At 34.5% G+C, this 14,361-nt stretch overlaps 1 protein-coding gene across 1 annotated transcript; it reads right to left on the reverse strand.

The window, feature by feature from the left end:
- Positions 1 to 7,285: 7,285 nt before the first annotated feature.
- On the reverse strand, positions 7,286 to 13,890 carry LOC127845795 (hemicentin-1-like). The gene is made up of 10 exons (XM_052376947.1): positions 13,853 to 13,890; positions 13,574 to 13,618; positions 12,954 to 13,033; positions 12,707 to 12,775; positions 12,010 to 12,130; positions 11,192 to 11,314; positions 10,509 to 10,679; positions 8,865 to 9,041; positions 8,248 to 8,409; positions 7,286 to 7,807 (listed from the first exon to the last, which is right to left on the reverse strand). Exons 1-10 carry the CDS (start codon positions 13,860 to 13,862, stop codon positions 7,398 to 7,400), a joined length of 1,368 nt encoding a protein of 455 aa, XP_052232907.1. The 5' UTR covers positions 13,863 to 13,890; the 3' UTR covers positions 7,286 to 7,397.
- Positions 13,891 to 14,361: the final 471 nt, after the last annotated feature.

Below are 14,361 nucleotides of genomic sequence, written 5' to 3' on the forward strand. Positions count from 1 at the left end.
CTCATACAATGAGAGATGTATTTTATTTTTATACATTATATAAGCAATCATCGTTGCATGAAAAAAAACGACACAAACAGAACTCTCCATTTTTTTTTTATTTTGTCAATTTACCAAAACGTGAAAAGGTCCATTTAATGTCTTCAGACTTGCAAATTAAATGAGGTCAATACACTGTCAGATTGGATTGGATTTATTTTGACCTTGCAGTCAAGGATAACACATGAAAGTGGAAGCACTTATTTCCAATGGGGTCCTTTGTTTTTTGCTGAAGAGACAGCAAGCGGAAAATACAGTATTGAGATATTAGGAATCCGGGTGCGTTACCCTAGCTCTTTGCGAATAGATTCCTTGGTTCTTTTACGTGCTCTGTGTATATCACCGATACACGCGAGAATTACCTGGGTTTCATACCGGTACATCTCTAGTTGGGTGGGAAACACTTGAAGCATTTCTGAAATTTCCAGTGCCCCGGCCAGGAATTGAACCGGGGACCTGTGGAATGGTAGACCAGTGTGTTACCACTCGACTACCTCCCCACCATGATCTTACATCATGAATGACTTACAGGTTAAGTGGTTGCCTGTTAGCCTGAGGCCAGTAGATTTACGCCCAGGAAACTCAATTTCACATGTTGTTGGCAGTTGGGCTATAAACCAGGGCAACAAGCTTTTTCAAAGCTTAAAACAACTCAATCCAATTAAACATAGAATACAAATTGGCGACTGTGGCCTAAGAAATGATTCAATTCCGGCTTACACCAAGACATGATGCATTAAAAGTCTGTCATGTCGGCAAAATTGTTGCACAATTATTTAAAGAAAATAAATAAAGTATTAGATACACATATCACAACATGTACATGATTCTAGGCTTGTTATTCTTTAGCAAGGCAACCAAAATTCTAAAGATGGTTGCCAGTGCAGCAACCAATTGCGAAAAAAGTGACATATTGTTGTTATTTTGTCTAAGTTATCTCTATTACATAAATATGAGGATAAACAGTGCACCCACATCTTGACCTGTGCTTAAAGACACGCTGTTTATAAATTTGAATGGGTTGTGATCATTTCAAACTTGCGATACAAAAAGCTATAACATAATTTTGAAAACTTAGTTGCGTCTAAAATTATGCAATAGCGAACAACTTCAGTGCCATCAGCGCTTTGATTTTATGTGGAATCGGCTGTTATTAAGGTTTGTAACTATCGGCGCACGTGTGGTAGTGTTTCAGAATTCATTTAATTAGAAGTCGAGCTGCGTCTTCGCGAATGCATCTATTGGCTAACCTTCCTCTGTCCCCTTTAAGGAGAGCTGTGCTACGCGATTACAACATACACGCAGTGAACTGTTTTCATAAGGCAATTTTTTTATGTAAATTACACTCTTCAATGCGGGTTGAGTGTGATTTGGTGAACGGTAGTGTTCAGCATACCACCACTTTTACCCTTAGTTGTTCTGTGGAACAACTAAAAAACTAAACAACTAAAATTTTGAAATGGCTGAACGTCTTTAAACATTTGGAAAAATCAATACCAAAATTATAACAGTGAACCTCCCAGAGCATTTGCTTAATAGAATACCAGAGTGGGTAATCACGTGATAGTCAAGATGGCGACGTTCATGCCGAGACAGTTATTTTTTGCCGGTTGATACCCTTTATTACTTTTGTTTATTTTTTAAATGACGCTCGTTTTCCAGCCAGATCAGTAAAAAGGTGATTTGCGTTTATTTCGTATTTAAATTCGCCCTATATCTCGACTTTACTCTCCGCAAATTTTCTTAGTGGAGCCCTAATTAGGTCATCCCGCTAAGAAATTTCGCAGCGATTAAAGTCGAGATATAGACCGAATATTATTATGAAATAAACGTCAGTAACTGTCTTGCTGATATGACAGGAACGTGAGCGGAATTAACAAAAACGATACAAGTAATAATAGGTATAAAACGCCGAAGAAACCCTGCCTCGGCATGGACGTCGCCATCTTGACAATCACGTGATTACCCCCTCTGAATACCGCTGCTCCAAATAGACGCGATGGTCATGGAAATCTGAGCAACCTGAAGTGTGAAGTGCGCATGTGGGACTCTTGGTGGCTAAACTGACGTCACAGGGCGCGGAACAACCTCCCAAGATAATCCTCTGTTCCCGCCAGCTGCTTGATAACGTAACAGTTTGAAACAGCATAACAAGCGATTTGCGTCACCACGCAAGGCCCTACGCTGCAACATTTCGAAATCAAAAACAATTTAAAAGAAGGATGTTTAACATGTGAGCTTTCATTGACATAACTTAGTTTTTAAGAAATAACACACACACGAGGATATAAAAAGTCTACTGTCGAAGAATTGTTAACTTTATTTAAAACGAGACTCACCTTACATTCCTAAAAGTGGTTTCCACTGGTTCGCGGTATCAAATGCAGATATTAAAATGGTTGTGAAAAGCGTTCAATTGTTGTCAAGATTGGTTCTTACCATGTTCTAGCGATTTTATTTTCTGTTAGCCAATTACCGAATATATGTATCATATTTTGCTACTTTCTGAAATGCTGTATGCAATCATACTAGGAGCTTCACACCACACACTTAAAGTCCCAGTGGTATCACTCTGTCCTGTTATCCCAGGTGGGACGATGTTCATATGGAAGAGAATCACGGTGCGTTCGATAAAACATAATTCACTCGTGTTTAAAAAACTGAAAAATTCGTGAATTTAATATTCAAAGGAAGCACATGAACAATAATTTACATGAACATCATTAACTAGTTATAATTCATCACACAAATATCGCAACAGTTGATTGCAATTTGTCATGGCGTGGGCATGAGGTGTGACGTGTAAGAATTAAAAACGTACACGCTGGCGCACAAAACCTAGCAACAGTGGCTTCAATTGCACCGGACTAGAAACTGTACCAAGCAGTTTTGTGCGCGCAAAAATATTGCTTATATTTAGATTTTTCGTAATGTATACTAATCTCTTTAAAAACTCAGTTTTGGTTCGACATATGGCGTTCCATTTATGACGATTTGTGATTATAGTTTTCTTTCAACCAAAGTAAGAAACATGAAACATTGCCATATAATATCTATACATTTTCCTTAAAGAAACAAGATTATCGGTTCTCCCACATTACTTGTGCGATAAATTGGCATACAATTTTTTTAATAGCCGTTTTCCCTCTAAATCTGATACATGTAGGGCATGTGTCAGTAACAGGAAAATGTATGTGCTCTAAGTACTTGTAAACTAGTGAGAAAAGTGAGATTTGGTGAACTGACCGACGTGATGTAAATTAAATACTGTTGAAAACAGCAAAACATATGACTTAACAAACAACCAAACAAAATTAAAACCCTTTACCAACTTGATATCGGCATTAATATAATTTATGTTCTTTTCTAAGTACACGACAACTGGTAAAATTAGTCCACGTTGCCCGGTTGCTAAATTACCTGCGATGTGGGTCTAGTAAGAGATATAGAACATCAAAGCCTGACTGATTTTGTATTTTTTTTAATGATACAACATGTGTGATAAACAAACTATATACCACTTTTAGCAAATAAAAATCCTACAATTCGTACATGTTAACTAAGATGGTGGATTTTCGAGTTGGAGTTCGTGACAGAGCTGTTCAGTCACATGTGGAGGAGGGCTGGAGTCAGACATAATACGACAAGCTTTTGAAGATTGCTTTGAAGATTTTGGCACTTGTGTAAAAACACTGTCAGTAAATTTTTATAAAAGAGTCTATCAAAAGTAAAATTTATTGTTTGTAATGTGCATTTCTACATACGTTCAGTTAAAAAATCGCATATTAACGAACGTTTACTTCAGAAGTCTTACAACTGGCATAACAAACCACGAATTTAAAATCGAACGAATATACCCGGCTTAACGAATCGATATGTTCATAATAACGAAATAAATTTGATCCACATTATACCCCGAAGTGTTTAATCATGCAGCAGTTTATTAATTCTGAAATAAAAGCTTATTAAAATTCAACCGCGCCACAAACTCATAAACATTCTGTCCGCAGCATTCCTTGCAAACATGATATCAACTTGATATGTAATATCCAGATGGATAGCAATGACAGGGGCCGAACGAAATTCATATTTACTTTAATAATAAATTATAACATCGCTTACCATGAACTTAATTACATTGTTGTTGTTTTTGGACAAAATTGTATTCCTTTTTAAGATGCCATCAGGGTACCTTTTTATTCTCAAGTGTAATAATTTCTAAACTCGGTAATAACAACAATAATAATTTCAACAGCAAATATAATCCCTTTCCGCTTTCAAGAATATGTACTAACCCAAAACCGAATATACACTTACAGCTCTTATCTACTTATGTCTTCTTATCTCGGTCTAAATGTTCAGTTGAAAATAAAGTTTGTTAAACATATTAAAAGTGATGTCCTTTAAGGACAAATAAATAACATATATATTGATTTATACATGTTGCACTTTCCGATTGTGTTGACTTTGTGTTGGTCCACTTGCATATATGAATCACATATGACGATTTTAGGGCCATTCCCCGCCTATTATCTTTAGGTTCGTTATTTCATTTGATAAAATGTATAAAATAAAAATTATTTCCTCTCGAGATTTTAGGAAATAACGATGGGTAGTTTATAATTTTTTAATAATGTGCAGCATGTGGTTCTTAATAATTTATCTGTGATCATCCTACATTTAAATTTGCATTGTTTGAAATGTGTATTTTTGCAGAAGTTCTTGATACAGGTGTTCATTCCAGTTGGATGTTCTTTTCAGTTACGAAAATATCACTCGCGATATACTGCCTAAATTGTTCAAATCTGCACATGTTTTTATTTATATATGTGTAAATGAGTGTTTACATTTATTTAAATTGGTATCTGACAATTAAAGGGAATATACGACAAAACATAAATTTATAAGTGTTATAAATATAGTATATATTTATGTGAAAAGTATGAAAGAAAATTTAACACAAGGAACAAGTGTGAAAAAAAGTACGCATGTCTGCATATAGAAAAGTTCGAACCTCAAGGCATACTAATATGGCAATTTACCTCAAATTACTATTGTTTCAAGTTGAACAAGAATATCATATAACTGGTATTTTCTTTTTGGACATAATACGCGTACAATTGGACATTCTTGTCATGATGTCAGTTTAGTTTTGAATTCAAATGCTTTTCTAAAAAGGCGTTTGTTGGTTTTAACTTAAACTATTTTTATGATGACTAAGACAGCAACATACGAACTCCATTAAATAATTGTCTGTCGAATAAGAGTTTTTATTATCGACGCGTTAATTTCGATCGATTTCATTGTCGTGTTTTATTCTTTAACACCACAGTACTCCACACATACTCGTACCCGTGCATCCACATATTGAGTGACATTAAACATTCTTTAACATGAGTTAGTGTGTCGATTTGGCGCATATTGATAAGTCCACGAAAAAAACCCGTAAGAAACCTTTATTTTAAATTATGAACAAAAGCAAATCCTCATTAAATCGAGAATTACAAGTTACAAATAAAACGGTACATCTGCACTTCCGGCTAGAGCGTGTTAACAATTCATGTAAAGTGAACGTTAGAAAGATAACCATAATAGGTAAACTTGTGATACACTATACAGTTAGCTACCCTTTTTTAACATTTGCTATAAATCGTGACATTTTTCTGTGGAATCCGGTAAGGTCACGTTCAATGTTGCCTATCGCCTTTAGATGTTGACACACGACAATCATCACAACGATTGATACGACAGTCGACAAATATCAACTACGCTCACCAACGATCGATGCAACATGTTTCTTATTTAAAGCAAGAGTGAGCGTGTTACAGTCAAATGTTCAAATGTCGGGCGTCGTTGTTGATTGTCGAGTGTCGTATCGATGTACACATATTATTTACATACCTTGATGTACAAACAATAAATATATAGAGTTCAGATTCGATAATTATGGAAGAGACAGCGTTAGAACTTGATTAATTTTTTTTGTTAAATTACCACCATAATCTGCTTAATTAGAAACAAGAAATATCTTTAAAAAAGATATACGGCGTTGATTGTGGTCGATGTTTATGAACGATCAAAAGTTATCTCTATGAGATAAAAAGTAGCGGATGCCTTTTTTCTGCGCAGTTGTTAGCTACATCATAAGCAAATCAATTACGGGGTGTTGCGCCAGATTTCGTGGCTTATTTTGCTTTATGTGATATTATTACTCAGATATCTATATTTACAGAATAGAAAAACACAAGAAACATGAAAATAAACGAGTGCATATAGGTCAGCCGGCAATACTCGAATCTTATTTAATTGCATAATTATAGTATAGCGAATTATTGTGGTCATGCTTAATAAACTGGTCTAAATGGATAAATATTTCTAATTAATTTTATCAAAACTGGTCCTTATCATGCAAATTTTGAAACCATATTAAAAATCGATGATTGACATACCACAATAATATCGCCGAATATCTTTATTTAGTATCTTTCTGATCAAAACAGACTTCAAGTGCACAAAGTTTACGAGACGGCGTTTATATAAAGATTTCTGCAACTGACCGCAAACTGACCTTGATACCTTGCGGATTGGAATGCAATGCATTACAGTCACTACGTTATTGTCAGTAAGACACAATGATCGCAACCCCTTTTGCGAACTCCGGTGATGAACTGTATATAAACTCTGACTTTCACAAAATGACCGCGTATTGACCCGTAACCTCGCGGGTTGAAATGCAATGCAAGTAAGTACTAAATATGACAACATAGCCTTTAGTTAAACGCTTTTGCGCTGGTAATTCTCTGAAAATAAAAGGTGAACGCACAAACTGTATTTATGTCGAAAATTGATTGTAAAACTGTTCTATCTATTGGGCCTTTTCATTAGAGATAAAATTGTTTCATGCAGTAAAACAGTGTTACAAAGACGCGGATATGTTTCCAATGTTCTGGTGTTATACTCAAATCAGCCAATGGAATAAATGAAGTGTATTCATTCGTACCTAGCCGCGGGAAATTGTATTTGAGTATTATTGGACACTTACAAAGGTCAAGTCAGGGTGAAAAGCTGGCTTATTCAGCTTACGCCGAAAAAATAAGCAATTTAAACATCGTCAGTATGCAGGTTTGCATGAAGCGTATTATAAATATACAATTTCAATTCAACTTACTGTGTGTACAACTTTTGTTTCACTTATTGGATAAACTTATCTGCTGTTGGTTGTTAAATAGATGTAAAATCTTTATACTTTATAATTTTAACGCATTTAATGCATTTTGTCACATAATTGTTACATGTAAAAATGTAGGTACATTTCAACAATTTTAGTTCAAGTATAAGTTTCATGTGTGAATTTACATCTACAGCGCTTGGATGAGAGCTCCCGAAAATGTATTCCAATCATCGGAACTTTCGTATATATATGACGAGGAGTATTGGGACGCCATATACACCCATACATCTTCGTTCCTATTTAATTTCACCGATGTGGAAGCGGAATTGCAACCGTAACTGCCATGGTAGCCTCGAGTTGAAGTTAGACGCGTTTTAGGACTCATGCTGGCACTTCCCTTTTCAATGTAGAAGTTTATTGTGCTGCTTGAATACACGCAGAAGTGGGCTTCAAAGTAGTAGATTCCGTCCACCGGAGCTGTGAAATGACCTGTGCTTGCATTGTACGCCTTGCCCTCATTGGCGACGATGGTTGAAAACACATTGACTAAATTTGACAAAACGTTGAATCCATGGGCGTTAAAGGCGATTACATAACCTGAAAAGCATAAATATAATTACTTTCCAAAAAAAGTATATGCTTAAATGTAAGGAAACACAACCAAACACAACAAAACGAAAATTATTGCGCAAAAAAATATAGATCATAAAATGAATAATGTTGATGTTTTAATATTCAGTTAAAATGTTATTATTATAATATAAGTCATCCTTAAATCAACGAACACTCGTGTACACTATTTAAACGTTTATATATATTGTGTTTTGACAATTGCGTGTATGTAACTCAGCATTTTCAATAAGTATGTCTTGAATTTTAGTTCAATGTGTCTTAAACGTACATTACATACATATTGTTTACGTATAATTGTACATAATTGTACATAATATGATTTTTATTGCACATTATGTATGTTAAAACATATTTACTTGTATAAATTTATTTTATATATTTACACCTTTATTCTGTACACTTACATGGTGTTTTGACACACACATCAAAATCTTTGTAGTCGCCTTCACAAGCCTTTCCGTAGGCGGAAGGGCTTGGATTGGTGCAGGCTCGGTGTCGCAATTTGGAGCCTATTCCGCAGGTTACAGAACAGCTTTCCCAAGCACCCCAGTTTGTCCAGCCACCATCTAATTAGAAACCGTTTTTGTAATCCTCCAGTTTGAGCAAACATAATTGATGGTTCAAAGTTAAAATCGCATTACTGAACATCTTTCTAACTTGCTCCAGCTATAAAGATCTACAAATAACATATCATATCTAACTGGTCAAACTAAGTAAAATTTTAAAATATACTATCTTGTAAAAATACTACAGTAATTAACAATGTTGCCAGATTCATTACTGATGTAATGAAACTCCCGTGAGAAAAACTTAAAGAAGTATTTGCTGCTTCTTAAATACACAATGTATGAAACCGTTAATATAGTGTCTATGCATTACTTGTTTCTTCTTACCTTGTTGTTAATACATTAACTTTTGTACATCATGTTTGAAAACTTTTATTCGTTACTTATGTTTATTAACATTTGTGTTTTTATATTGTACTGAGGAACCTTCTTTTTAAATATTATCGTTAACTAACTTTTTTCAGAGCACGGGTCCTGTATGCAAACTTTATGATCACTTGCATCGCCATAACAATTATCCCCAAATCTATCTGGTCTTGGATTGGTGCATGTTCTTGTCCTTTCAATGAGTCCGACATCACAGTACACTGAGCAAGATGACCACGACGACCACTCGGACCAGTTGCCATGAACTGAAAGGTAATTTACATGATCAATATTATGTTCGTATAAGAGAATGTCGTAGTTGATAATTTTGTATATTTAAATATTGATTTGATTTTGGCTTTGATATTATTATTATTGAATAAACTCTATCTATAATGCCCTCTGGCGGGGTGCAGAAACTTGGCAAAAGGAAGGCTTGCACGGGAGATATCGTGTATTAACAAGGCGATTCACGTGCCGTTTATGCCCTGTTATGTGTTTTTCATATCCATGATCTGGTCCACGCGCAGTTACTTCCCTTCTACAGCTATCGCCGACTTTCCAAGCATAAATTGGGAACTGAATAAGCACCAGTTTCCTCATGCGTGCAGGGATAATGGCAATGACTATTTCAATCCACTTTTCAAATTATACCATCTGCACTGCATCTTGACAACAGCTTTATTTTATTGGCAACGTCAATGAAGTTAACGTTATTTACTCAACACTTTCAAAAGACTATGCTGAAAATGTAAGTGTTTATGTACCTTCAACGCTCCTGCTGTAAATTCCTAAATAATTCCTTATTTCTTACTTTGCGCGGCTGCATTTCAACTTGCATAATCCATTGTTTAAACACATTTTAAATCGAAAACTGCTTATCCGAAGGATAGATGACCGAGTGAGGCATATGTAAAACACAACCTTGAACTGTATTGAAATAATCGAATTATTTTGTTGATGTCGAATGAACAAGACATATTGTTTTCAATGTTATTTCAATTTGTTTTGGTATGTGTGATTTGTTTATGCAATAATAGCGAAATACACGTTTTAGATGGCATTATCATCTGCGGGCGCTCGAAAATTTGTTCCTGGAACGGATTTTTCGAGCGCCCGCAGATGATAATGCCCTCGAAAACGTGTATTATCCCTATATTCTTACACGCTTATTTCTCAATCAGTGATTATTGAGAAGTACGAGAAAGGATAATAGAAAGGCAATCAGATTAAAATAGTTTACCAAATCATGTTTTGCAATAAGAATTTCGCAAGTCGTTTCGTTAGTATTTAATCAATGAAAAGAAAGGTACCAGTTATTGGTCATACCTCGTTACCAAGGAATTGATATATAAGCATATATCGTTTACTTGTTCATACACTTTTGTGTATGTATGACTTATACTTTGGAAAATCAAAATCGAGTTTTCAGTGAACTGGTTTTTAATAAAATGAAATAAGCGCGTCATGCTTTGTTAGGTTTGTTTGTGTTTTTATTTTTTAAAACATTACTATTAATAGAAAATAAATATTTTCTTAAAATAAGCAACTGTGGATACATACCTTTAGCATTAAAAAAACTCTTATTTCAAAACAACAAAGGAAAGACTCTTTAAGCAAATACAATTTTGAAATTGTCTTAAAATGAAGACAGTTGTGTAAGTCTCTTCACATTAAGAGCTCAACAAAATAAATTATGAAATCACAACGTAAAGGTCATGTGAATACAACACCTGGACAAAGCTGTCTGGAGCACATTTGAGTGTCAGATGCCGATCCACTGCAATTAAGTCCACCGTTGCTAGGTGAAGGGTTGGTGCACGTACGTGTACGTTTATAAGTACCATTGTCACACGTGACGCTGCAGGATGACCATGTACCCCACTCTGCCCAGTTGCCGTCAACTGAATGATAGATGTGCTTTGTTTTGATTATTACCTATTTATACACCAATTTATCTTTTAAAAGGCACACATACAATAAATTAACAAATATATATATATATATATATATATATATATATATATATATTTGTGTCAGTGTTTTAATTTTGATTAATCGTATTTTTGTCTGTTCTAATATCCTAATGGGTTTGTGAATATAATGTCCAGATAGCAAACCGGAATATATCGGTTCGATCCCCATTCAGGGACCATTCTTTAGATCTTGAAAAGACACCAAGTTCCTACCAGAAAAAAACAGTTTTGTTTCTATAAACCTCAGACGTTTAATGCTGTTCAATTATTTCAATAATGCAGTTTAAATCCACTCGATAATGATAATAATAGTAATAATAATCACTATTCAGTTTCATCTTTAAATGACGCAAAATTACGTTTTAGTGATTTGTCATTAACTCCTTTTCAACGCAAACATTACTTTTTCGGCTACAACAGTAAGACTGCATAACTCTTACCCAGATTACAAAGGCCACAAAACCGAGGGCAGATTGATTTTGCGTGGTGGATGTCTGCGCACACGTTTATTATAGAGTTCAGATGGGCACAATCCATGGTTACATCGTCTATGCAGGCAGAAGCTAAATTCGCAAAATTATAGGTAAATGAACACGAAATCGGATTAAATCAATTCACATTAGTTCATTATATGCTAGTGTTGATTGATGTGTACACTATTGCAAATTTAATTTTTATTCAGCTTTATACTTCATAATACTCATCAAAAAAGACATACATGTATGACGAAAATTATTCAAATAATTATCGTTAGTCAAAGCGTTGTAACGTACTTCATTTCTGTTATCTATTCTTATAATTATTTGGTTATGTGTTGTGTAATATATTCAAATATCAAATATTTTACAATATTAACCATACGAATACCCTTATCTTAAACGTGCTTCTGATAACATATTGAACTCGTTAATGATAACATACATTTTCTTTAACTTTCTTATATAACTGTGTTGTGTAATATATTCAAATATCAAATATTTTACAATATTAACCATACGAATACCCTTATCTTAAACGTGCTTCTGATAACATATTGAACTCGTTAATGATAACATACATTTTCTTTAACTTTCTTATATAACTCATTTTCCATTCTTATTGTTTTTGCATGTTTATCAACGAAATTCGTCAGAAAGGTCAATACAGTTTCGTGTACAAACGAAATTCCTGAACTCGTGTATTAAAACTTGATATGAAACAACAATTCGAATCAGATTATTTCCCGTACTAGTGGTTACTTTTAATGCATGATACAAACGTTTTCTGTGTGCGCAGAGCTGCTCGTTACAGCCATCTGTACTGCAACATTCGTGACAAGGAGACTGTTGTATGGTCTGAACTGAGCGACCGATGATACTGTTGTGGCCTACACTGCACATCTACCGTTTTGTTACAATAAGAGGTACAAATGCACACACAACACACACTTGAATGATCGAAACTATAATGTTAATACAGAGTAAACACAACACAGTACTAACGCACTTGTTATAATACACACATAACACTACGCTAGTCAAACCGAAATACATAATGGCGTAATTCGAATAAGCACAGCTAGCCTTGTTAATATTGATTTAGTATAAAAAGCTTGTACTTAGCTTAATTAATCTCGATGTCCACTTTCTTTTAATCAGGGATTAATACGTCATCTTTTATATTTTAAACATGCGTGATGCACTTGTCACGCCGACAGAAATGCATAACCAGACAAGAGTACCTCTATATAAGCTTTGTTATGCTGTTGGAGTACATAATGTATACAATATTACCTTCAATGGCGTTGAGCGTTTTATTTATACTTTAAATGGTGTGTCTTTCAATGTATAACAGAGTGTACTTGAAGACTAAAACAACACTATGAATTAAATACGTGATAGAATCATTAAAAGCAATGCAAATGTTATTGTATAGTATTTGCATTCATAGCAAAGAACGATTGAGCATATTCGTACCTGATTGCTCTGACAACCCATGTTGAAGAGGTTATCGCTTCCTGAGTGGATGGTTTGCAAAAAGCAGGACTGATGGGGCAAAAAACATTGCAAAATTAATGTTTATATAATTGTTGGGCTGTACCGGTATTTATTATGATTTTTGAATGTAAAAGTAAATTTCAATATCAACACGAAACACAAACCAGAAGACCACCTAGTGATAGGAAAGTTATAAATGTATAAGTCGAATTTATTTTTACCTTACCTCACCATGTGAACACAAAGTTGTGGTTGCACAAGCCTGTGGATCGGATATGTTTGTACAGTTAAAACACTCCAGACACTCTGAAATGTTTAACATTGAAAACAAGAGCTGTCACCATAGCATGACTTATGCCCCCTATAAACGCTTGATAGAAATAATGAGCTTTTTTCGAAACCTAAACGCAGATTTCGAAACCTAAACGCGGACCCTAAGTTCAAGGTCAAAATCACAGGGGTCAAAATGTGTGTGTGTACGGAAAGGCTTTGTCCATATACAAATGCATACCAAATTTGAGGCTTATATCTCAAGGGATATAGAAGTTATGAGCATTTTTTCGAAACCTAAACGCAAAATGTGACGGACAGACGGACAGACAGACAGACAGACAGACGGACAGGCGGACGGACAGTCCGATCACTACATGCCCTACTTCGGGGGCATACAAAAAATTATGACATATACTTATGATTTAAATGAATGCTTAAAAGAATGCGCTTAAACATTGCGTGTAAGAATATGCTCTTTTTATTTTCAAGCTTCACATATGCATAGATATGTTAAAATAGAATAACATAAATATTATACATTATAATATATTAATATTGTAATCAAGAACATACCCGTGACTTCTGCTATACCTAGTGCCACCAAAATAACCCCAAAGTCTGGAAAAAATGCACATGCATATAAAATTTGTTATCATTTCCGAAAGAAAAAAAAGTAAATATAGAGTCATCAAAATAACCACAAAACCTTGAAAAAGTATACCTATGCATAGTATTGCAATAATCATATCAGCTTACTTGTTAAATAAATATAAAATGAGTATGAAGTAATGGATCGTCATTGTTGCTGTTGTTACTTATAATGTCACAGCTACCTAATTAGTCCGTACTTACAAATTTTCATGGTAGATAATGTCTAGTTGACATTTGAATAAAGACAAATTTGCTTGTCACGGAGGCTCAATTTATAAGCAGAAACTCCTTTGGCACAAATAGTACGTGGGAATTTAACTGTTGTGTTTATTACAGTTTGTTGGAACAAATAGGACATGGGAATTTAACGGTTGTGTTAATAATCAATTCTACTCGAGCAAATCTATATGTACAACCTTTTAAAGGGACGTGCTCATAGACTGGTAAAAGGCCACTTTGCAAACGTTTCGTTACGGATTAAAACTAAATGAGCACTGAAGTCCAGTGCGCTTTATGCCACACTGAACATACATTTTCATTTAAGAGTTATCATTACTTGAAATAAAGAATTACAAAACGCGAAATGATTGACCGTTTTAAGTGAGTGTATCCTGTTCGTTTAAATTTGGGACAACACGCGGATCGCTCATATAAGGTTAAAAATGCCAAACGCAACTAACCATCTTGCTGGCGGAGAAGTTACGGATAAA

The sequence above is a fragment of the Dreissena polymorpha genome, chromosome 9 (genome assembly GCF_020536995.1).
Source record: "Dreissena polymorpha isolate Duluth1 chromosome 9, UMN_Dpol_1.0, whole genome shotgun sequence".
In the NCBI taxonomy this organism is placed as follows: Eukaryota; Metazoa; Mollusca; class Bivalvia; order Myida; family Dreissenidae; genus Dreissena; species Dreissena polymorpha.